The 26,861-nt window shown below is 36.4% G+C and overlaps 1 protein-coding gene across 2 annotated transcripts in view; it reads left to right on the top strand.

Annotated features, from left to right (window-relative positions):
* The window catches only part of LOC140467301 (TBC1 domain family member 22B-like), a 309,619-nt gene that overhangs the window by 88,965 nt on the left and 193,793 nt on the right, over positions 1-26,861 (top strand). For both annotated transcript variants that reach the window (XM_072563569.1, XM_072563570.1), the window contains exons 6-7: positions 20,184-20,312; positions 22,349-22,414. In XM_072563569.1, the coding sequence (XP_072419670.1) occupies positions 20,184-20,312; positions 22,349-22,414 (195 nt within the window). The remainder of the gene's footprint in view (positions 1-20,183; positions 20,313-22,348; positions 22,415-26,861) is intronic.

The raw sequence follows: 26,861 nt of genomic DNA, 5'->3' as shown, positions 1-26,861 counted from the left end.
GATGAGAATTGCAGAATTAGGCTAGATTGATACTTAATATTGGGAGATCAATGAATGAACTTAATGCTTCATATTTATTCATGTTTGGATAAGAAATTTCAGGATGCCAGTGATTGAGCTTCAGAGTTTCATAGAATCGTAAAGTTCTACAGTGTGGAAGCAGGCCATTTGGCCCTTCGAGCAGTCTGCTTGATGAGCATCTGATAAATAATTTCCACCTTAACCACAGTTTCTGTGGCTAACACTGTATGCATATTGAAGGTGATATCCCTTGTGTTATGCTCCACCTGCAGTATTTATTGGAACAAATTGTCCAGTTGTCTTTGGTGGCATTGGAATACTATCAATTCTTCACCATCCTAAAGTAGATCTGTTATTGCTGTTTGTGTTTTTAGGCAAGCAATGAGAAAAATAAAAATGTCGATGTACAGAGTCTGTTTAAAAATTCTACCAACCCCAAAAGCTGAACAGCTTTTCCTGATATAGTAATTACTCTCTGATTAAAGCAACATTGTTAATGTTGAAGAACTAAAAGGTAGCATATACCCCTTAAAGTCATGGCATTATTACATTGTTCTTGCACAGGCATTGATGATGACCGAAGTTCGGAGTGCTCCACAAATGATGGGAATGCTGTAGGACTCTGGATAGGAGAGTAGAAGGCAAAAAACACACTCTTTATTTCACAGAAGAGAATATTTAAGACAATTTTTTTTTCTTTGAAGAGAACATTGTCATTTTAACTAAAGTCTAGAAGAATGCTATTTTATTTCAGGAAGTAGTATCCTTTTTGAGACAATATTTTGAGAGATCTGGTCTAGACAAGTTGTTTATGTTTTCCCTGTTTAAGCAAGAAAACAAGTTCTGAGATCTTTGCATCCCAGTAAACTGCATGAATAAGCATATCTGCTGCCATTACCTTTCTTGATAAATTGTACATCTCCTGTCATGTGAAAGAACAAATGTTCCTGATGGAAGTCCCTCCCAAATATTGAAGTTATTTTGAATTACAAAAACTTAATAGAAACATGGAAGCATAAAAGGTAGGGGTTAGAGAAGAACATTTGACTCAATATGATCATGGCCTATTCATTCAGCTCAGTCATATTCCTCTCCTCATATCCCTTGGATCCTCTTGTAGCTAGAAAACACTTGATATTAACTTTGATTATTACAGTATTTTTAAACTGAATGATTTATTATATGTTTGTCAGTTACAAATACAAGCATTGTACAGTATTCAACTTGTTTAGTAATTTCCTTGAATCTGACCATTGCTGACAGGCCAGCATTTCCTTAATTGTCCTTCAGCTGAGTGGCTTACTAGGCCATTTCAGACAGAGTTGAGTCAAGCACATTAATGTGGGTCTGGGTAACTTGAAAGCCTGACCAGGTAAGAACAGCAGACTTGATTCCCAGAAGGACATCTCGTGAACCAAATTTGTATTTAATATGCTGAATGGCCATCGTTATTGCAAATAGCTTTCAATTTCAGGTGTTTTTATTATTGAATTTAAATTGCATCAGCTGCCCCTGTGGGATTTGTCCCAAGAACTGAATGTCGCTGTTCCCTGATCGTATACTTTGTTTTTTTCCGGAAGAGAAATGTCCAAAAGAACCTAACTCTGGTGTTAAAATTGATTCCCATGGGAATACATCATTCACTATCAGGCATTTCAATTGAAGAGAGAGAATTAGGATGATGTGTGAGGAATTATTGTAAAACTAGTTACAAAATTAGTCAAAACTAGTTCTGCCATGTTCAATGTATGCTTGGTAGCTTGCAAAGTATGTATGTAAAATTAACCTCAGTTGCTAGAAAATGCAGAGTCTCTAGGGATGATTGAGGGAATTACTCAATTATCATTTCTGAACATGAATAGTAGTCTCACTATAAACAGACGACATTTACGCTGCTTAACTTTATATCCTGTTGTAAATCCTCCCTAACACCAGTTCATGGCTGACACTTTGTCATTGCTTGATCAAAATTGTGAGATTTATTTTGTAATAGTATGAGGAACACTCATCACATAGGCTGCAGCAATTTGAGAAGAAGGCAGGGTAAATGGACTTCAGTTGTGGATCAGCCAGCATTAGATGGATTGTGAAACACATTGAATGGTCTGAATGACTGAGGTGTGCAGTATGATTCCTCAAGGTGCTAGGTCTATGAGTGTGGTATGCAATATACACATCTTGATGCATTCACCTCAACAAAACCAATGCTGTTATGATTTGGAGATGCCGATGTTGGACTGGGGTGTACAAAGTTAACAATCACACAACACCAGGTTATAATCCAACAGTTTTTGAAGCGCCACTCCTCCTTCATGTGATTGTGGAGGGCACAAATCTAAGGCACAGAATTTATAGCAAGAAATTACAGTGTGATGCAACTGAAATTATACATTGAAAAATACGCTGATTGTCTGTTGAGTCTTTCATTGTTCGAATACCATAATAGTTATGAGCAGTCTGTAATGTTGTTTCGTGGCATGACTTAAATCTGTGACTAGTTGTGTGAAACAAGGGTCACAACTTTCTGTTTTGTACATAACAAGACAATGTGCAAGAATATCAGTTCAAGGTAGAAATCAATATTTATGCAACATATTGTATAAGATGAAAGTGCCGATTTGATTGGCAATTAACTCCGGTAGAGGTATTCTTGAAGAGGATGCACAAAATTATGAATGATAGTTAACTGCAGAGATTTGTTTAAAAATAGTTTTAAAACAATAAAGAATACTTAACATTTTATTATTTCATCTTAACATGGCAGAATATTAGAGGGAGGTGAATGCCCAGTAGCATTATGGCTGGGCAGTTAATCTAGGCACCCAGGTAATGAACCTAGGTTCGATTACCACCATAGCAGCTGGTGCAATTTGAATTCAATAAAAATCTGTAATTAAGCATCTAATAATGACCATGAATTTATTGTCAGTTGGTGAATAAAACTATTTGGTTTCTGCTGAGCCTAAATATCTCCTTTTGTAACTGAATCCTGAGCTTCCTGAGGGAGACTTCAGTCAGTCCGGATTGGGAATAGCATTTCCAACACCACCACACTGAGCACGGGGAGCCCCTCAGGGCTATTTGCTTAATCCACTGCTATTCACCCTGCTGATGCACTACTGTGCAGCGATGCACTGGTCAAATCGCATCAAGTTCACTGATGATATAACTAGTGGGTCTCGTCAGCATGAATGACAAGTCAGCGTACAGAGACGAGATGCAGCAGCTAATGGACTGGTACAGAGCCAACAACCTGTCTCAGACCATGGACAAGATGAAAGAGAAGGTTGTTCACTTCAGGAGGGCACGGAGTGACCACTCTCTGCTGGACATCGACAGCTCTACCATGGAGATTGTGAAGAGCACCAAATTTCTTGGCATGCACCTGGCAGAGAATCTCACCTGGACCTTCAACACCAGTTCCATAGCCAAGCAAGTTCAGCAGCACCTCTATTATCTGTGCAGGCTGAGGAAAGCCCACCTCCCATCGCACCCCCATCCTTATCACACTCTACAGAGGATTCATTAAGAGTACCCTGAGCTTATGCATCACTGCCTAGTTCAGGAATTGCACCATCTAGGATCATAAAACCTTACAACAGATGGTGAGGACAGCTGAGAAGATCAGGGGAGTCTTTCTTCCCTCCATTACAGACATTTACTCCACACGCTGCTTCCATAACATTAAGAGTCCACACACCCCTCACTCAAACTGTTCTGCAATGTAACACAAGATACCAGAGCATTTGGTGTCTCAAGGCCAGACTGTGCAACAGTTTCTTCCCCCAAGCCATCAGGCTCCTTAACACAGTATAATTAGACTCTTTCCCATCTGAAATTCTTTGCATGACTTTGAATTACTGCTAGAAAAATGTCTATTATTTATCATTCTTTTATTACACTGTAACTTGCGTGTTTTGCACTTATGCACTTTATGCCACATATGAGTGTGTAGTTTGTGCTGTCCATGTAGCACCCTCAGTCCTGGAAAAATGCTGTCCAGTTTTTACTGTATCAGTTACATACAGTAGAAATGACAAATAAAAAGCAACTCTGCAGTACTCTTGACTCTAATGTCCTTTAGAGGGGGAAGCTGTCATCCTGGTCTACATGTGACTCCGGACCCACACCAGTGTGGTTGACTCTTAACTGCCCTCTGGGCAGCGATGCCTTCATTCAGTGAATGAATTCTAAAAAATTAAGTGTCTCAGCCAGTATTAATTCAACTATTTTGCTGAAAATGACTATAGGACATTTGATCATATTTGACCGTCCAAAGAAAGATTTTTCTAAACTTATTAGCAGTTTTGCTTCAGGACCATTTCAGCTTTGCCTCTGCTGCAAAGTAAACTTCAAGCCTGCTAATGTAGGGACCTGCATCAGATTATATAAGTAAGTGTTGTGTCATCAGTCAAAAAGCCAGCCTTTAGAATTATAATCAATAAGAGTTCTAGCAGTGACAAGCAAAGGTTAGCAAAGTAGTCAATGCTTTGATGAGAACAGTGTGAGTTAACATGTTTCAAAATCTTCTCCAGTCTGGAAGATCAGTTTGACACACAGATGAAGCAGCATCACAAGAGAAAAAGATGTACAGTGTGCTTGAAACAAAATAGTTCTGTTGAACTTTCTGCCAGAATGAGTTCCAACAACTACAGCATGATTATCTTGACAGGGTCAACTTGCATATGAGTCGATGTCATTAAACACATTGAGAGAGTTCCTGCACCAAGGTTGAAATATTCAGTTTGTGTTTCTTTAATGGCTCTTTTGATCAATTGGTGAATCAGTTCTGTTTTCATGTAAGCATTTGACAATTCATTTCAGTTCCTTAGCAAATGTGCAAGTTTTTGCGAAATAATTTCTTGTGCATTTGAAATTGTTAAATTAAATTCTAAAACTGGAGCTGTCTGCAATTGTACTCTGCTTAAGCTGTGTAGAGACAGTTAAAAGGACCAAAGCGCATTTTATCTCAGATGCTGAAAATGTGTGCTTTGAAGCAAAAGAATGTGGCAGTAACAATTGCTGAAACATTATATTATTTTGCAAGAGCCTATTTCTTGCATACAGTGTATTCCACTGAGGACTTCTTAACCAGTGTATTGATAACAGAATTTTGTATGTTTTAGATAATCATCCTGTTGTGTCCTGTGTCATTGCCTCCAAGTTTTAAAGAAAAGTCTTGCTGAAACGTGCAGTGTCAGCGGATAAAAATCTGTTTTCACACAAGAACATTTTTTGTGAGGAGGTGGAAGGGAAGAATTGGAATTGCAAGTTTAATTTACACTGAATAATTCTCCACAAACCTTTGCAAAAGATAGGTAAATTTATATGTAATAGTGCTGGTTCCACCTTGGACTTTGTATATCACTAAGGTAATTGTCAGTCATTTTGTTCTAAGTGCATTTGTTGGTACCTTTTAGTGTAAATTGATACATTATTGCTTCTTTCATCTATGTATCCCGAGGATGCAGCCCTTTGGATTCTAACATTTTTTTTGTATGTTAAATTTAAAAAATACTAAAAACATACCTTTGTTTGGATCTTTCAGAAATTCTGATGCATTTACTATACAATTATTGCCTTGAAAGCTGAAGTATCTGGAACACTTGTTGAGATATTCCACAACTCTAAATTAGAGTTGGAGACTTTGGAGGGTTCTAACTTACCTTTACATTTAGTAAAGAAAATTTAGAGACTTAAAGCTGCTTCAACTCCTCGCTTCACTGTCAAACTGACCTCCTACTCAGTTTCACTGACATTCCACTCCAATATCCTATTACTCCTTCCATTCCCAAGCTGATCTGACTAGCCCCCCAACCCAACTCCTCACTCATCCACCCTGCCTACCCAGCCAGACTGTCCTCTTACCCACTTACCTCATCCACTCCACAGAGCCCCCCAATCCCCATAACCATTTAGCTAATTTACATTCATTCATTAACATACTGGAAAAATATTAAATGTTGCATAGCTGTTCAGTGTTAGTAAATGAATTTAACAGAATATGGCAATTACAGCTATACAAAGTGGGCATTATTATCCTGTACTGTGAGGATTAGTTGGATTGAAGATAAGCTGTGCACTTCTGAGTCCACCAGGTTTAGAGGTTGAGCCTGGAAGTGTAGGGTTTGGATGCACACTTTAAAGGTAGGTGCAAGTGCAGCAATTCACAATAATACTTATTGCTGTCTGAAGGTTTGGACCAATTTGGTATTGTTTGTGTGGCCCTTTTATCACACAGCTAAGATTCATTTCTAGTTTACTTATTTCTTTTCCTGACCTTGAATGGAATACATTTACTTATTATTGACATTACTATGTTCCTGATGAAGGGCTTTTGCTTGAAATGTTGATTTTCCTGCTTCTCGGATGTTGCCTGACCGGCTGTGCTTTTCCAGGACCACACTCTTGGCTCTAATCTCCAGTATATGTAGTACTATGTTCTTGCTGATATACAGTGTCAGAATGCTGCTTAGTTTTGGTCACTAATCAGTCGTGATGCCCAAGAAGTATTTAGATCTGCACTTATGATACCAAGATATAAAAGGTTGGAAAATGGGTTTCGGATAATTAGGTGCTTGTTTTTTGACTGGCACAGACTCGATTGGCGGAATGGTCTTTTTTTTGTGCACTTGACCCTGATCACTTTAGGAATAGTTAAAGAGTAAAGAGACTAACGATAATTATTTTCAGCTTAAAATTGTGTTATTTCTTTCTATGTCCCATCCTCTGAAAATTTCAACTCATACAAATATTTGTTGCCTGTATTCTGTACCCTAAATTGTGCCAGTTTCCAATCGCTCACCACGCATAAACTTGCTAATGTACATTAGCTTTCACATTGCCATTGCCTTAAATTCAAAACTTTAATCATTGCACTTCATAACCTTGCATCCTAAAATCCTTAAAGATATCTGTATTCCACCAAATTCTGTTGTCCTAGCATTGACAATTCAAAATCCTCGAATGTCTTCCCTACGTTTTCAATTCACTCTCTGCTCTTAGGAATTTCCTCCAAATCTGGCAACTTTAGTCATTTACCTCGCTTTCTATGGCTTGATGTTAGGTTTTGTTTGGTTACAGTGATTGTGAAGTACTTTAGAATGTTTTGCATCATGACAGGCATTTCATAAGTACAGGTTGTAATTTTCTAATGGAATGGTAATTTCAATCTATATGCAAGTAGAATAGAGATTAAATGCCTGTTAATGTATATTTTATGTTTATGATACATACTTTTGGTATCCCATGAAAGTAAGCATTTTGGAAAGTAGTTTGGTTAGCCAGTTTTATTCCCTTGGTGCAAAATTGCCTTTACTGCTTTTGAAATAGTTATTTCTCATGTGAATTCACACTTAACACTCTGCCTCTATATATGGTACTCTCATTTAGGAAATGCATTGTTTTCAATATTTTTCTGAGTGTACAATAACCTCAGCTTCAAATCTTGCCTTAGTAAATTATAATTTCATGTGAATGCCAGTTCTTATTCAATGTTCAAATTGGTGACAGCCAGATGGATGAATAATACATCCTAACCTTGTAAAATCTGTTATTTTTATTAGCAGGCATGAGTGATAATGTGAAGATACACAAATGATCTATCAGTCAAATATTATAGAATGGCTATGCTGTGCTAAATCAATATCATGACAGGCTGGCTGTCCACTTAATCTTTAGTTGCACAGATTATTCGTTGTCAGGGTTGACCCCTGATGAATTATCTAGCTATATTGTTAAGGCTAAATAGTTAGATCTTTGTTGATGTGAGGAAAATGTGACCATCAGTCATGTCCTTGCCAATTGTATTTTTAGCATCCTCCTTGCTGAGTTGTTAGAGTACACTTGTGTGGATCATGTAATTTTTAGTTTGAACTTTGTGGTCCAATAAGAAGTTTTAGTTGTTTGTCAAAATCTATGTATGCTTGTGATTTTAGGCAAGTTGGTATGTTTTCTAGGCTAGATGTGTCCAGTTTACAGCTAAATATTGACAGTGGGATTAATTGTTAGTTTTTAAAATTAGTTTAGTAAATAAACAATTTAATGGTCTGTTTTTCAGATGGGCTCAGGACGGAAAGTGACTGACTGAAATTTCTGTATTGAAATTATTTTGCCCATCAAACTAAGGCAAACTTGTCTAACAGACAGAATTTTGATACATCTAAGAGGAAAAGGAGCAAGATGCATGGAATTATTTGACTACCTTGTTTAAAATTTGGGTGTGGGTCAAGTACCTGAGGTCAGTGGTGAAAAGAAGATAGAAGTATAGAAATGGAAATTAAACAGTGGATTAGCTCTGATCAGAATAATTGAAGGAAATGGGATGAAATATCATGTGATAGAAGAGTATTGCTGAAACTGAAAGGAAGAAACTTCAAGACAGTTGTAGGACCTCTAAAAACATCCACTCCCTCTACTACTAATGTTTAGTAGCAGCAATGTGGACTATCTGCAAGCCACACTGCAGAAATTCACCAAAGGTACTGAAATAACACCTTCCAAACCCATGATCACTTCCTTCCAGAAGGACAAGGGCAGGATTTCCATGGGAACGCTATCACCATCAAGTTCCCGTCCAAGCCACTCACCATCCTGACTTGAAAATATCTTGCCGTTCCTTCACTGCCGTTAGGTCAAAACACTGGAACTCCTTCCTGAATGGCATTGTGGATCAATCCACAGCAGATGGACTGCAGTGGTTCAAGAACCTTCTCGAGGGTAACAAGGATGGACAATTATGGCTGGCCAGCCATTAACACCAAATCCCATGAATGAATATATAAAAAGAGTGCAGGAACTTGGCAACATAAAGGAGAGAGGAACGATGACAAATACTAAAAGGATTTGGATACTGAGATGGATATATGGAGTAATGAGTGTGCAAAATCATGGTCATCTGCATTGGAGGATCAGGAAAAGTGGTGGAAACAAAGGATAAAATAACTGATTGAAATTGTTTAGTCATTTGTTATGGAGAAAGTGAAGAAATGTGATGGCCACATGCGGTGATGAATGACCTTAATGCAATGTATTTGGTTACCTATCCTTCATCAATGAGAGTAGTTGGAGAACAGAGGTTACCAAATGTGTGAAACCAAAAAAAAGTGTCAGAATAAAAACCAAGTTTGTCAAATTTAAGTAGAGCTCTTAAGAGATCTAGGCTGGCAACAATAAGCTGTAGTAATCCAAGCAGTTTTGATTCATGGAAAGTGGCTTGGTTTGTATCAAGCTTTAATGGTAGTGTAATTAACTTCAGTGCTGACTGCATTACAGGTTCCCTGTTTGACACCACTGCAGTTGGCTATCACGTGGATTGACATTTGGGTTTAGTGGTGTGCAAGACCCAGTTTTAAAATTCTGATATCTCTTTGTTCCCTTAATTTTTATTGTCCAGTAATTAACATTTTTTTGAGTAATTTGGGTGTTTTGTGTAAATTCTTAACTTGTAGTGTAGCAAATGGAGCTGACCTTGTTTGTGCAGTGACACATTAGTCTTTGTATACATTTACATTGCACATTTGTTTTTTCTCTCAATTAATGACACTCTGCTTTGTTTCTGTTGCTTTACAGATATTAAGTGCTTGTATTGTGACAGAAATAGACTTTTCTAAGCAGCTGGCCGAATTAATAAATCTGTATTCTAATTCATTTACAGTATTGGATTGGCAGTGTTTTCATTCAATGAAATATACAAATCAATGATTTTTGTAGCTAATTCGCATTGTATAATGTTATATTTAGATGTTATTAATTTTGATATTTTTTCCATAGTTGGTTAAACTGTAATCTTCAGCTACGGACATGCATCAGTAGTAATATCCACATTGAGTTTGAAATAATCAGGTGAAGACCTAAGAGTTTGGATCATCTGTTAACTGCAATATTCTTTCAATATTGGTATAATTGTGCAAAAGATCAAGGCATTTTGGGTGGAAATTGTATTCAGTGCAATTTGTGTTTCCACAAGCTTTTATGGTTTTTTTTAAAGTTTTGTGCTAGAGGATCTCACCCGCAAAAATTTAAAGATAAAAATCACACAACACAAGGCTATAGTCCAACAGGTTTAATTGGAAGCACACTAGCTTTCGGAGCGTCGCTCCTTCATCAATTGGAAGCTAGTGTGCTTCCAATTAAACCTGTTGGACTATAACCTGGTGTTGTGTGATTTTTAACTTTGTACACCCCAGTCCAACACCGGCATCTCCGAATCATGGCAAAAATTTAAATATCTTTTGCATGCAAGAGCCTTAATAGCTGTATTTTGGAAAATTCTGTTGTAACTTTGGATCTAATAATCAGTTCCATGCTTACTAAATTAGAAAGTAATTTAATATCGTTTAGTTTTTAAAAGTAGTTAGAGTAATTTAGAATTGGGTTATTCATAGCTTGTAGATTCATATTATGATTTGACAATTTTCATCTATTTGTGATAAATCCATGGTCAGCTGCATAAATCAAACTTTTTACTAAATTATCACTTAAGGCATTCTGTATAATGCATTTTTTAAAAAATTGCTTTAAGGAGTTTCCATATGGCACTGGTCTATCTCAGATTTTGCGCTTGGTTTGTAAATAAGTTTGAGTGGTAACTTGAAGGTGAAGGGTATAAAAAATTCAAAGATTATAGAATGTGGAGAAATAGATGGTGACATCTTGAAAAATGTCCACAGCACAGAGGAGGAGGTGCTCGATGTCTTAAAATGCATCAAGGCGGATAAGTCTCCAGGACCTGATCAGATGTACACTATGACTGTGAAATGATTGCTGGGCCCCTTGCTGAGATATTTGTATCATCAGTAGTCACAGGTGAGGTGCCAGAAGACTGGAGGTTGGCTAACGTACTACTATTTAAGAAAGGTATTAAGAAAAAGCCAGGGAGCTATAGACCGGTGAGCCTGATGTCGGTGGTGGGCGAGTTGTTGGAGGGAATCATGAGGGACAGAATTTACATGTTTTGAAAGGCGAGGACTGATTCAGAATAGTAAACATAGCGTTGTGTGTGGGAAATCATGTTTTACAAACTTGATTAAATTTTTTGAAGAAGTAACAGAGGATTGATGAGGGCAAATTGGTGGACGTGATCTATGTCGATTTCAGTAAGGCATTTGACATGGTTCCCATGGGAAACTGCTTAGCAAGCTTAGGTCTCGTGGAATACAGGGAGAACTAGCCATTTGGATACAGAACTGGCTCGAAGGTAGAAGACAGAGGGTGGTGGTGGTGGAAGGTTGCTTTTCAAACTGGAGGCCTGTGACCAGTGGAGTGCCACAAAGATCGGTATGCGGTCCACTACTTTTCTTCATTTATTTAAATTTGAACATAGGAGCTATAGTTAGTAAGTTTGCAGATGACACTAAAAATTGGAGGTGGAGCGGACAGCGAAGAAGGTTACCTCAGAGTACAATGGGATCTTGATCAGATGGGCCAATGGCCTGAGGAGTGGCGGATGGAATTTCATTTAGATAAATGCAAGGTGCTGCATTTTAGAAAAGCAAATCTTAGCAAGACTTGTGCACTTAATGGTAAGGTCCTGGGGAATTTTGCAGAACAAGGAGACCTTGGAGTGCAGGTTCATAATTCCTTGAAAGTGGAATCACAAGTAGATAGGATACTGAAGGTGTTTGGTATGCATTCCTTTATTGGTCAGACTATTGTGTATAGGAGTTGGGAGGTCACGTTGCGGTTGTACAGGACATTGGTTAGGCCACTTTTGGAATATTGTGTGCAATTCTGGTCTCGTTCCGGTCGGAAGGATGTTGTTAAACTTGAAAGGATTCAGAAAAGATTTACAAGGATATTGCAGGGTTGGAGGATTTGAGCTATAGGGAGAGGCTGAATAGGTTGGATCTGTTTTCCCTGGAGCGTCGGTGGTTGAGGGGTGACCTTATAGAGGTTTATAAAATCATGGGGGGAGTCCAGAACTAGAGGGCATAGGTTTAGGGTGAGAGGGGAAAGATATAAAAGGGACCTAAGGGGCAACTTATTCACACAGAAAGTGGTGCATGTATGGAATGTGCTGCCAGAGGAAGTGGTGGAGGCTGGTACAATTGCAACATTTAAAAGGCATCTGGATGGGTATATGAATAGGAAGGTTTTGGAGGGATATGGGCCAAGTGCTGGCAAATGGGACTGGATTCGTTTGGGATATCTCGTCGGCATGGACGAGTTGGATCAAAGAATCTGTTTCTGTGCTGTACATCTCTGACTCTAGGACTCTTAACAAAACAGCCCTTTCAAACCCATTACTGCATTTTCACACTTTATCAGCTTTTGCTACAAGCAGTGTTTGCCTTAGCATACGAAACAATACTATCCCATCAAGTCTCTACAAAATATTACAATATTAATCAGCTCTTACCAACCTTCTCCTGGACTTGAATAATTCCCCAATTACTAAAAGTACCTGTTAAATAGCTTTCAACTGGGCCATTAACCCTTTCAGAAATTCACTGACAAAACAGGGCTTCCGTGAAATTGCATGAATGAATGAAACTCAAACTGGCAAATAGTAAATACATTTCACAACCCAGCTGCACTAATCAGTTTGATATCCTTTTTTTATTAAATATAGGTACAATTTCTAATTTATTTTGAGCATATAGGCCTAGTATTTTTACTAACATTTATTAACTTAAAAGACAAAAGAACAAACACCTCCTAATTATGATGTGGAGGAGCCGCTGTTGGACTGGGGTGGACAAAGTCAAAAATCACTCAACGTCAGGTTATAGTCCAACAGGTTTATTTGGAACCACTAGCCTTCAGAGCACTGCTCCTTCAACAGGTAGTTGTGGAGCATAAGATCATAAGACACAGCATTTATAACAAAATTTATTGCATGACACTTCAACCTTTTGCGATAAATTCTGTGTCTTATGATCTTATTTTCCACAGCCACCTGATAAAGAAGCAGTGCTCCGAAAGCTAGTGCTTTCAAATAAACCTGTTGGACTATAACCTGGTGTTGTGTGATTTTTAACGTCCTCCTAATTATGCAAGCAGAGTGAACAGATGCTCTTAACCCCATCAGAAGTAGCAGCCAGCATTTAGCGTGTTTTAACCCATCTCCTGTCCCCCACAACAGAAGCCTTTCAAACCTTCATGTGCTATTGATAAGAATGTAACACCATAGTAATGGAATGTTATTATATGTGGGAACTGTGTATAAAGAGGCTCTTGAAAGAGCTGTATTTAGGAATTCTACTGCAGTCTTGCATTTGTGCTGTGATTGCTGAAAAAGATTCTATTTTCGCTACTCACTGATTTCGGTTGTTATTTGAACATGATCCCACAATACTAAGAGTGACGAAATCAAATCATGAATGCTATCCAGCTGGAATTAGCAGCTGTTTTATTTATTGAATCATTGTAAAGGACTTGCACTAATTTATATCTATATCTTCAATGGTGAGAGATCATGAGCATGGTGTAAAGTTTGCAGCAAAGAATATTTTAATGTAAATGACAAAATTCTGCAGATATTAAAATCTATAACTGAAACAGGTGGAAGCACACAAGTAAAACAGCATCTTGTCAGTTTGGGTGTATACTCTTCATTAGAACTGAAAGATGGATTGGGCAGCATAATAACACGGAGAAAATGACAAATTACCACTTTATCTCCAAAGAATTGAAAATATTAGCACTATGAGATATTAAAGAAACAAGGTTTTTTTTAACACCTCAAAAGTGAAGAGAGAACAACTGAGAGCTTGTGCTTAGAAGTTGTAAGGTAAAACTTTCGTAGAAGAAAAGAACAAATATATGAATACTATTCTGCTGGAAAACTTCCTTGCCCCTCTCCAACACAGATTTGCCTTTGATTTTTGATGTGGATGGTGAGAAGGGAGGATCTCTCCCTGAACATAGTGTTACTATGGATACATGGATTGGGGGGAGGTTACATATGTTGCTTATGAATCTGAGTGATGTGTACGAGAAACATAGACAGGCTATTCTCTTTTAAGATTGTTTCAAAATCTTTGGAATTATATCCTGGTCTGCCGTACAAAGTGCATTTTAAAAATACATCTTATCTATTCTGTATAGTCATTACAATTACAAGTTTATTGTGTTTACATTCATACAAACACAATTATATTCCATAATTATTATGTAGATATCTCAATTATACCAATCTGAGTTGGGAATACAAGTATACCTGATATAGCTGTGCTGTGTTGAAATCCTAGTAATGAGTTGGACTTCAGTTCTATCGAGTTTTGTTATTTTTATTGGTCCCACAGGGTTCGACAGATCTGAGACTTTTTGTGTGCCTTCAACGCTGACTTAGCACAATACTGTCAGCCAAATTCCTTTATTAGTTTTAAAAAAGGTCTGTTCACTCAATTTTAATCGGAGATTGCAGCTCATGATAGCCAAGATGTTTCTGGATCTTCAGATTTTCTGTTTTAGCACTTAAGTGCTCATGTAGATCTATGATCAGTGATGCTGGCATAATAAAAACCTCTTTAGACTATTGTTTAAAGAAAAACTCTCCATTCTCTGGAAAGAGAAAATACTCTGCTGCTGTGGAAGTAAGGTGCAGGCATTTCAGCCAGTATACATAGTTAGGGAGAGTGATGACTTCTTGACCTTTTCAGATAGGTTCACATGTAAATATAACGTTTACTCAGAATATTTAATGAAGGAGGTTATGGTGGCCATAGAAGCAGTCATTTGCATTTTGTTGATATTTCTATACAATAGCATTACTGGAATGGACAGATTAACATAATCATTCTAATCTTAATCTGTTTCGTCACTTGGCTAATTGGAGATAAAATTTGTGCTGTAAATGACATTTTACTTAGTTTTGAGTTCCATTTTTGTGAATGTAAAAGCAGACATGATAAATCAATTATCTTTAAAGTTATAAATTAGTATGTTTGTGCTCACAGACATGAAAATATACATTTGTATTTCTGGGTTAGGTACGTTGTAAAATCTGTAGAATTAATGAGGGTTAAATTGGGGTGCCAGTAGTGTAAATCAGACCTACAGCAGTTCAGAATGCTTTAAATTGCTTTTAGTTTTTCTTTGAAGGCAATGGACAAGAAAATTGTGGATGTGGTACAAAATGGATTGCTAATTTGCTGTAACCATGGTTTGTGTAGTTGGCACAGCCCAGTTTCATCCTAGATATGTTAAGTAGTCTAATATAAGTTTAGTTAGTTAATTAGTGATCCACAAGAAGTATTGTACAAAGTGTATCGGATTCATTTTGAATTCTGTCACATATTTTGGAGGCAAGCGTGTAACTTAATAGCTGTGGAATTTAAGTTAGTTTAATGCAGACTAAATGTTGGTTAGTGTGCACATAATAGGACAATCCTGACATAATTTTCTGTACACAACCCTGAGCAGATTTGAATCATTTTGTGATGTTAAAGTCTTTGTTATTATTAGTTAACAGTGAAATGTATCAGCCACTTGTTCAGTTTCTATCTCTCAATTAGAGAATATGGTTACATTAGTCAATATATTTTACATCACTTGTATTAGTCCTGAATTACAGTATTGAATTAATTGGCAAATTCGATTGATTGTTGTACCTTTATACACTGTCAGTGATCTGTGTCATTGCCTCATGTTTAATTTGAAGCATGGCTGTAATGATTAATGTTCACCTGGACCGTCCCTTAAAAGAAATTAAGCATTGTACGTGCAATTGGCAATTGAACTAAAGGCAATATGAGGGAAAGTGTAGGAAGCATAGCGAGAGAAGAAATGTTAAGGGAGTGTGAGACCTGCTGTGTTCCTCATGCAAAGAACTGGCACTGAAACAACAGGTTGAATAACCTTCTATGCTGTAGCCATTTTGATTTTATATTACATGAAAAGCTTGCTTAAGAGTAGGAAAAATCTAAATGTTGGAGTTATGTTTAAGAAATTCTTGAATACACAGCTATTCCTGGATAGTATGCAGGCATGAATTCTCTTGGATGTTCAAAATTGATTTAAATAATGACAGGGCAACAAAGAAAATTTCAAGAATTGAAAGTAAAAGTTGCAAAAGGAAGGTCACTTTTGGGGAAATTGCAACATTGGACATGAACAAACAAATCAGCAGCCAAAATAGCAGATGCAATGGGTCAATTTAAAAATTTTAGGACAGAACAATAGTTAATCAACTTACTTCAAAATTTAGAAAGTTTAAAATTGAAGTGCTAGAAATGTGACTCATGACTAGAAATTTATTATTTAAACACTTTATTATACTATGTATATGCTGTTTAAGCCTTGAAGGATATTGTCAACGATATTGTTAGCTTTTTTAAAAAATTGGTCTTGTTTGAGAGTTTTCTTTTCAATGTAATGCTGTTTCATTTCTTTGTTTTGAAGGCTTTCTTTATGTGGTAACACTGATGATGGAAACCAATTTAAATGCGCTAAGCTCTGATACTAGGAAACAATAATTAATGTGCACATTTGAAACTGAAAGCACTGATATTAACTGGACTGATATTATTCTAGCTGCTTCAATTCAAATGAGGTTTTCAAATTCATCTGAAGAGGTTCTAATAGCACCACATATTTAAAACTTTATTTTTAGTAAGAACAGATTAAATGGATAAGTTGAAATCTTACAGTGCCACTACAGGGAAGAATTCTTTATCCTGGTTGGCAATGGCCTTTTATGAATGGAACTTCATTCAAGAGGAGTCAATCCCATTTCTGGTGCTGACCTTCATTGTAATTGTAATGTCAAGGTCTTAAAGATGAATGAACTATGTTTTGAATGCTCTCTTAATTCTCATCACTTCCTCCAGCTTTCTTTATTTTTCATTGCCTGTTACAAATAGATGGCCTAAGATCTGATTATGTGCTATTCTTGTATTATTTCAAGTTGCTTGTAATTTGTAATTGAATTTCTATGTTCTAAATAAACAAATCACAACTGAAACAATTTCCATGTGAGGTTGGTAACTGGATATTGCTACCTGAATGTGTCTTAACTTCTGGTTTTCTTTTAAAGTCTAATGTTGTTAGACATCAGGTCTTCTGCATTCTTTTGCACAACTTCTGAATTTTACTGTTTTATAAAGTATTCCCACAATTATAATGCAAGAGACACTTTTGGGGTGAAATTTGTCCTTGGTAGAAAAAATAAAAATGTGATTGCAAATCAGCAACCCATTTTTTCTTCCATTAGTGAGAATGGCACTGGAAATGACTAAGGCCTTGGAGGCAGAGAAGCAGCTTAACATGAAACTTAGTTATGTCAGTTACAGTGGACCAAATGGTGAACACGCGAAGTTTCTATGGCTTGAGTAATACTGCCACACTCAAGTGGTGCCAAAAGCTAAATGTGATGCAATATATGTATATGAGTAAACAATACAAGATTAACCGAGTTGAAATTTAAAAAAAAATGTGTTGTACAGCAAACTTGTCATTGTAGCACTGCAAACAGTGAAGAACTGTGGTGTGGACATATTTATCATAGAAAAAAATAGATAGACAAGCAGAAGAGCTAAATAGAAGCATTTGTATAGTGAGGAGAGATAGTACGTTGCTTCCAGCCTTTTTTAACCACTTCTAGATTGATTGCAACAAGGTGTGTTTTATCAAAGAAGTGTTTTTTTAGTGCTCTGACTTGAGAAAAGAACAATGTCCAGGGTTTTTCATTTTTGAAAATTCTTTCATGGGTTGTAGGAATCACTGTTTGTTTGGCAGTATTTATTACCTATTCCTAGTTTCTCTTGAAGTGGTGCCAGTGGCATTGAATTTCAGCAGTGCATGGATGGATACGTCCACCCTTGCTGCGGCAAGGGAATTCTAGAATTTTAGCAACAGTGGAGGCAAAGTTCAAAATACATGGAATGACATCTTGGAAGATTCTCTCATAGGAACATTAGTTGAAGTAAAGTTGTCCCATAGAATGGAAGGAAACAGTGGCAAGCTGTGTCCTCTCTTCAGTTTGCTGCTCGCTGACTGATTCACAAGAGCTAATTGAATGTTAATCTTCCTTGCAAGATTTGCGTACAGGAGTAATAAAGATTTGCTTCGATAGATTAAGAACTTGTTTCGACTTTTTCTTGAGTATTAGGATTTTAACAAAGAACACTAGTTTATAAGAGAAAAGTAAAAAGCTATTTATATATATATATAAAAGATAAATTCGAAAGGTATTAAGCAGCAATATCCTCTTACAACCAGTCAGTCCCAGGGAAGTATCACTTCTGTCTTAACTCTTTAACTTCCTACTTGAGTGACTCTTTCCACCTCTTCTCTTTGGATTATTCGTGACCCTGAGCATCTCTTTCTGTGCAGGTTATAAAACTCAACTTTGTAAACATTCTGTTATAAACTGCCCGCAGTCACTGATTGAAACATTTAACTGAAGTTCCATGCTGTTCTTTGCAAACATTGTCTTTAATTCACTACTCAAATAACTTGTTGACCTTTTTTCAGTAGTTACCTTCACAGATTTGAAGACTAAAAGCTATCCTTAGTCTATTTTTAATTCCAAGTTTCCAAATAATAGCAATATACAAAGGAACCTGGAATATCCGAATGACATGGCGGGGAGCATTTTGTACAAATAATCGAATGCCAAATAATCGAGGTTCCTCTGTACTGCAAACCTATATGACACTTCTCTTCAGCCTCCATCTCTGCATCCCCCCCCACCACCCAAAAAAGGGAATATTTTGAAAAGTGTCTCATTAACCGCAGAAAATAGCATTCAGTGAATGCAGAAAATTGTCAAAAGGAAATCAGTTAGAACCATACCAGCTGATCTGGAACTTTAGAGTGGAGATGGGGGGACTTTTCATTCAGGTTGGAGAATCTCTAAGGTTATTGCTGACACACATCCCTTTTTTTTTGTAATGCGATGGTTCAATAGTTCTTCTATAATGTGGCATAGTTTGAGTTTTTTTAATGTGATTTTTTAATGTTCTGTTGTTCACAATACAATCACAGCCTCTATGAATATATTCTATTACTGACCTTTATAGTAAACCTAAAAGAAAAATAATATTCAATCAAACCATGTTTCATTCTGAGGTCTGACCTTCCATTATTACCAACAGCTGGAATCATAATATGGTCACAGTTATATCCTTTGTGGAGAAAGAGGGCTTGCTATTGTTCTGAAAAAGGATATCACTGAAGAGAGGATTTATAATGTCAGTCAGCATTTGAAGGGAAATTGAGTGTGCAGTAACTTAGTGAGAATAAATTCAAGGGATTCAGAAGTGGGTTTCATGGAAGAGTTGAGGTTAGAAAGAGCATGAGGAAAGTTAGGATAGAAACTGTAAATGGTTGTAAATTCAAGACTAGGGAAGTGCTGTGTCCATGGGTATCTTGGCAGGAAAGTGGGATACTGTGCATCTGAATAAATAATAGCAGTTGTTGAATGTGAAGGAACGGAGGAGAGCAGTTTAAGGACATGGCTGATAATGACAAAATGACACTTGCACTGTTTTGTTTTTCCAAGATGATACATTATTTGAGGTGATTTTGACAGGAGTGTGAGACCCCGTGGTATTTCATATAGTCCAACCAGACCTGTTAGCTAATTGTATTATGTCGCTCATTTCATGGACATGTGGAGTGCAAATTAATTTGAATTATTTTTATTGTTTCTGCAATATGTTAGATGAAAGATTTATTGTCAGTTTCTAGGTGAAAATCTGGCTTGTCTAAAACAAAACTATGCCAGCTATTTATAGCTTTAAAGTCAGGACTGAAATTTGTAGCTCCCCTGGTCCCACTATTCATTATAATATTCTGCTGGCGACTGAAAAAGCGTTGCTGTTTCCATGTTTCTGGACTTCCTTTTGGAAAACACTGGAAGTGCTGGCAGGCTGATTATACACCTGATCAGCCATAAAAGATAAACATAATGCAGACACTGGAAACCTGAAACCAAAAAAAAAGCGAAACTCAGCAGGTCTGGCAGCATCTGTGGACAAAGAAATAGAGTTAACATTTTTGAGTCTGATATAACTGTTTCTCAAAGCCAATTTTCTGTTTTCTTGAATTTCTGCTTTGACATTTTGTGGACACCCCTTTCATATCTATCTCGTTTCCCTTATTGCGAAAGCTGTACTTGTGGCAAAATGAGTAAAAAGACCAAATTTGCTCCTTTGCCCCTGTTATGTTCTCCTGCATTTCTGTCATCACATAATTTTTCTCTAACTTTTTCATAGGGTTATCTACCTGCAAATATGGAGAGAAGGGAAATCACTTTACAGCGAAAACGGGAAGAGTATTTTGGGTTCATTGAACAATATTATGATTCCAGAAATGAAGAACATCACCAGGATACATATCGACAAGTACTACACTTTTCTAAATTTAACATTTATTTTTTAACTGCTAATGTCATAATTACTGCTGTAATTTGAAATGTAAAATAAAGCTGCAAAGTGTTGGTGGACAGTTATGTTTTATTTAAGAGTTTTGACTTATACTGATCAGGATAGCTTGCAAGAATACCATTTGAAAGGGAAAACCAACATTTATACTGTGTGTGCAGGGAGTGCTGATTGTTTGGAGGATGCAGTTTTAATGATGATGTTTAAGTAACTGATAGAATTACTTAACTAGGTAGGTTGACTCTGGTCAAGGCATTGGCCTGAGAAATGTACCAGCGAATGGTTGTCATCAATTTTGTTGTGTTGAAACAGGCCCAATGTGTGTGTGTATATACATATACATATATAACAACTTCAGTTATCCGAACATCAATTATCCGAATTTTGGATTATCCAAACAAGATCGCAAGGTCCCCTAATAACGTTATCCATCATCCAAGCAATCAGTTGTCTGAACAAAATATTCCTCGTCTGTCTCGTTCAGATAATCAGGATTGTTCTGTTTACGTTCTTTCTGTCTGCAAAGAGCAGGGTCCTGTGCATTAACGTAAATAGCTTCTAGCACAAGTAAATGCAACACACTGCGAGTCCAACTTTCTTCACCAGTATTCAAGTTCCAAACTGTTAAAATCTATTTAAATGATTTTTTTTGCCATAAATGTAGCTGTTTATTTTATTCTGTAAGAATTAACTACTGCATTATCTGCACGCCCAATAGGAACAAAACTGTATTGCTAAACTCTGATGAGCTCTGGCTGTAAGATTCTTATTTTGCAGCAGTAATTCTGAAATATGGTGTGGAAGTTCAGGATTGGTACTTTCAATTCAAACTGACATTCTTTTGTTTTGAATTATTTTGAACTTCAATTTCTGATTGGATATCTGGAAAAATGATTGTGTAATTAGAAAGTTTTTTTTAAAAGTAGAAGGCATGTGCATGGAGAATGTGCTTTTCACAACTCTAATGCATCCCAAAACAACTTGGATCCAAAACTGCAACAGCCAGTTTGTGAAAAGGGTAGTTCCAAAATGAAGGAAATGATGAGATTTAATTTAGTGGTGTTGGTTCAGAGGCAGAGATCTGCAAGAATAATATGAGAACTCCCCAAGTACGTTTTAACTAATGTCTTGGAATGCACTTGAGACTTCCAATTAAATCGGGGATCTCATATCTTATCTGAAAGTTTGCACCTTCCAATGGCACAACACTCCCTCATTACTACATTAAGATGAAAGTCTATGTTATGAGCCCAAGTGCTAGAATGGGGGTTTAAGTCAGAACTTCTGATTTAAATGTCAGAGTGGTAACATTCAGCCAAACTTGCAAAGATAGACCCGTGTTTGCAAGAAATATCTACCTTGGATGATGGTTTTTCTTTTCCTCAAATTAATTAGCTTTCTCCTGGAGGAACCTGTTGTTCAATGAAAATACTTTAAATTAAATGATTTAATTTAAAAGATAATACAGGGCTTTAATTGAATGTTGGCAGTTGTTTTGGTGAGGCTACTATCTGTGATATTGAGTAGTTCAATTACATTGTACAAAAAATAAAAATTTTGTTTTAAAATAATTCCAGTTGTATTCTCATACCAGCCAAATTGTGCTTTTCTCTATTGTTTTCTATTAACTTATTTTTAAAGCTAGAAGTCCTACTGATTCCTGAATAGAACATTGTAAAGGAACTGAATTAATATCTGGAGAGGCGATCATCTGATACTTTCAGTAATAATCACAGTTCAGTTTTGTTAGTTTTGCATCCTTAATCCCTTCACATTATTGTGTTCATTGACTTCTAAGAAGATGATTTCTTCATACCACATAATTCTGAATAAGTGAATTTTGCTTAAGTAGTCAGAAAAAAAAACCAAAATATGTTAAGAGTTCTCCATTAAACGTGTGTTTCTGCACAGGGAAATAATTTCAAAATTAAATAAAACAAAATGTAAATCTTTGTTGAACTGTTTTGAATTAAACTAATTTTCTCTTGTGTTTATAGATTCACATTGACATTCCCAGAACTAATCCCTTGATTCCCCTCTTTCAACAACCTTCTGTTCAAGAGGTAAGCAAACCAATGTGCATTTTCTCAGAATATTTCAAAATAATACTTTAATTACTATTAAAATAAATATCAGTTTTAATAAAATAAATATCAGTTTAAATGTATACTGACATTTTTGCAAATAGTTTGTTTGCTATTGAAGTAGCACAGTGTTGACCCAATTATAACCATATTTTTATAGTAAGCAAGTGATTGAGCATACTAAAAATCTTTTGCATATCTTGACATACATCAGAAAACATCCCATTCTATTTTCTATGATTCTATCCTCCTCCAATTGATAGTTAAACCTAAGGCTTGTTTTAATGGCTGTTGAATGCAATACTTAGTAACTTAGGACTTTAAAAGTATAAATGCACTTCTGCGACCATGGCCAAATGCAATGTTTATAACATGTTTTTTATAGCTGAAAATCAGGCTGAAACAAATTATTCAGAATTATTTGAGAAACTTGCCTTGTGCTTGACCTGAAACTTTAATAGGGAGTCTGTAAGGCATGTGAGGACAGAACTCCAAGCTCTGTGCTGTTGTCAACTTGTGCCTTTGTCATGTATGTAGCACTATATCCAAGATATGCCACAGAAACAAATGTTTAGTTCAACCAGTCCATGCCAGCATTATACACCATCCAAGCTTTCTCCCATCTTTCTTCTTCCAAATCTACCATTGTGGCCCTCCATTCCCTTCTTGCTCAAGCTTTTCTAACTTCATTAAAATGTATTTATACGATTTGTTTCAATCTATCCCTGTGATAGCAAATTCCACATTTTCACCATTCTTTGGGTAAATAAGATTCTTTCAATTTCAAATATGTTATCCACATCTCATCAAACATATCTGGACCCTTTCAGAAGAGAGATGACTGATTGCTTTTTATTCTGATATACTGTCTTTTAAGCAAAAAGGTAGTGTGTAAGGTGGGTATGTTGATCTAAAATGTATTTGGGATTTAATAGGTCACCCTGTCCTCTGTGTGTTAATGAAAGCATTCCTCTCTCATTTAAATTGTTTGTCCCTGCTGATTGAGCTTTGAATGGGATATTCTTAACAATTTGATTGTTGTTCCCTGTAGTAAACTGATTGGGCTGTCAGAATGAACTTTTTCTTTGAAATCTGTTTAAAAGAATTTGTTTAGTCCTTCTGTGCTATCTCATTCTATTCTTTGAAGAAAAGTAAAGATGATTTCAGTTATTGTTTTTGGCTGTCTTATTTAAAGCTGGCAAACTTCAAATTTCTCTCATCAACATTGGCCTTGAACTGATGTTATAATGTGTCTATTATGGTAATTAGATTTTATTGGCATGATGCACAATGCACTTTTGAAGCAAATTATACTTTGTGCATTATATAATTTGATGTTCTTATCATCAAAAACAGCATGCCACCTGACTTTACAACAGCAACATCAAGGGAAATCTGTAGCAACTTAGAACTTGCCAATTTTGACTCGAGTGTTACCATGGGAAGGCATTAATTTCTGTCATATGATTAGGTTTTAAGAGCAAGTTTCAGCATTGTAGTATGGATTTAGCATCTTTGGTTGTATGTCCTATGTTCGTGATCATTTAATAAGATTTATTTTTCTGTATTTCTTAAGTCCCTTCTGATCTTTGCCAATTAATACTGTTGCTTTGTGCATATTTTTGACTTGAAGCAGTATAATTCTGTTTTGGAAAAACTTCACTTCTGAAAAGTTTCGTATGTTTGTTTTGTATATGAATTGAATAAGAAAGCCTCCTGTCCTATGTTAAATATTTGAGTTTGTTTTTAATATTGTTGTTCCATTTGTTTAACTTTACATTTATTACATGAAAATATTTGAAGATATTTGTAATAGGGGATGCAGTGATGTAATGTTATTTTCACTGAACGAGTAATCTGGAGACTGGCTAATGCTCTTGGACATGAGTTCAAATCACACCACAACAGATGGAGAAATTTGGGTTCAAATTAATCAACCTCAAATTAAAAGCTACTCTAATGGTGACCATGAAACCATTATCATAAAAACGCATCTAGTTTACGAATGTCTTTTAAGGAAAGAAATCTTCCATTCTACTGTTCAATGGTCTAAACATGACTGCACACCCACAGGTTTGTCACTCTTAAGTACTGTCTAAAATGGTCTGGAAAGCCATTCAGATGTGTCGAAAAGCTACAAAATTTGTTAAGAGAATAAATGACAGTCCAGGCATGACAGCAGCGCACATGGCCCTGTTAACCCTGCATCTGGGGCGTGTACCAAAACTGAGAGAGTGGACCTACAGACGAGTAAAGCAGCAGTATGGCATAATTATTTGCATCAATCACATCTTTATAAGCAAGGTCCCAGGCACCAGCACCACCAGTAGGACAGACCTACCGGAGATTGTGGCACAGTGATATACCTAGGGAGGAAGTTGCGCTGGGAATTCTGTAAATTGCAACCTAGTGAAGCCTTGTGGTATCAGGTCAAACATCAGCAAGGAAACAGTTGTGTAAGAGCTTGGCGCCTGAATAGCAACATTGTGATAATGTCACGGAGCTGCAAATCATTGAGCATAAATAGAATAGTGAGGTAGTTAGTACACTCTAGAATGAGAGGGAATCTTAAAAAATATCTGAAGCACATAAAGAACATAGTTATGTACAGAAATAACTAACTTAAGATAAGACCTTTATATGCCTATGATGTCTGTATATATAATTATTTACTATTCATGTGTAGTGAATAATGTTGCTTTGAAGTCTATGTCTGAAAGAAGTTTTTGACTTTGCCTTTTCCTTGAAAGGTATGGATTGAACCCAAATTCAGTCTAGCATCAAACCATGCAATAGGAGATAGTGGAAGCAACAGAATTCATTGCCTAGAAAATTGTGGAAGCAGTGAAGATCCAGAAACATGCCCAAGATTTTTTAATTCTTCTCTTTTCCAGACAGTCATTTTTTTTCCACCCAGTGGAAAGTTGATACTTTAATGGAAGAAGGGGCAAAAAAGTTTTGCTTCCACTTAACAAACTAGACTGAGGAGCTGTTATGGCTTTTAACAGTGAGTTAAAGTCTTGAACTATTTTTTTACTGGCAAAGTGAACAATAGCAAGTTAAGATAATTAATAGGAATTGCTGGATACACTCTGCATCTGTGGCGAGAAAACAATTAATGTTTTGAGTCCAATGACTCTCCTTCAGAACTGGACACGAAGTTTTAACTCTGCTTTCTCTCTATAGATGATGCTAAACCTGCTGAAGTTGCCCAGCAATTTCTGTTTTGGTTTCTGATGCATTGGTACAGAACATTAAAGGACAAATTAATTTGCAGTGGGAACAGACTTCTTCACATAAAGAATAATAAAGCATTGATGGACTACATTGTTTCTTCCTTGGAGAACATACAAGAATTCTGAAGCTAATTTGTAGCAGAAGTAGTAATATTTATATACTCCATCAGTAACATTACCACAAGTCCTTCAACCAGACTGACTGAGCCTCTATCAAATGGAATCTAATTGAGAAAATGCAAGGCCACCAACCTGGCTTCAAGTGTTTCTTTATCTGCTCTTAGGTTTCCTGAGCTACCAATTGAAACAGATAAATCAAGTCCAAGACTTAGAGAGGGCTAGGGAAGAAAGGATAGAATGAAGTAATCCATGTAACTCTTTTGAGAAAATAGGGAGGAATATTGGGTATGGCACGGGTTAGTGTAGGTTAAACCCACATCAATTTATTTGAGGAAGATTTATAAAATATGTTGGGTTAACCACCACCAACTGCATGTTTCAGCCCAAGCCACACAGCATCCTGACTTGTCTTGACTTTTGGCCTCCTTGAGTGTTGCTGGGTAAAATTCATGGAATTCACTCCGTATCAACACTGTCGATGAAGCAATTCTGCAGTCATTCAAAAAGGCAGCGCACCACCACCATCTCGAGGGCAATTGGAGGTGGCTGATAATGCTCGCCTAGTCGTAGATGTTCACATCCCCTGAATTGATTAATTTATTTTTATGTTACCAGTTACTTTTCTCATTCTGTGATTCCCTAGTTAAATGTGCCTGCATCAAAATTTAAGTCTCAATGAATATTTATTCAGTATGATAACAGTGCATTAAAATAACATTGCTAGCACTCGTTATTAGTGTTTCACAGAATTCCATTTTCTGTGTTAAATTGTGTACTATTAGAGGTGAACATGGTTGCTTTTCAAACCTTTCCTCTTGGTGGTCCCTTTTGAGACTTAAAAATTTCCATCATGTTTCAATGACAACTAAGAGATGTGTTTCTGTAAGATTGGAAGTGGTAAGGTTTGATTTTTAACAATCTACCTTTTCCCTGGCATTTTTGAAGTTGAAATTAGGCCTCAAAAATCAATCAGTCAGCTCTGTCACACCACTTTTTAAAAAAAAATGGATCTTGCAGTTGTTAATATTCAATCAGGGTTTCATGACAGCTGTCTAGCTCAGAACTAGCAA

Source organism: Chiloscyllium punctatum, chromosome 45 (genome assembly GCF_047496795.1).
Source record: "Chiloscyllium punctatum isolate Juve2018m chromosome 45, sChiPun1.3, whole genome shotgun sequence".
NCBI lineage: Eukaryota > Metazoa > Chordata > Chondrichthyes > Orectolobiformes > Hemiscylliidae > Chiloscyllium > Chiloscyllium punctatum.
This window is presented reverse-complemented; position numbering and strand designations above follow the sequence as displayed.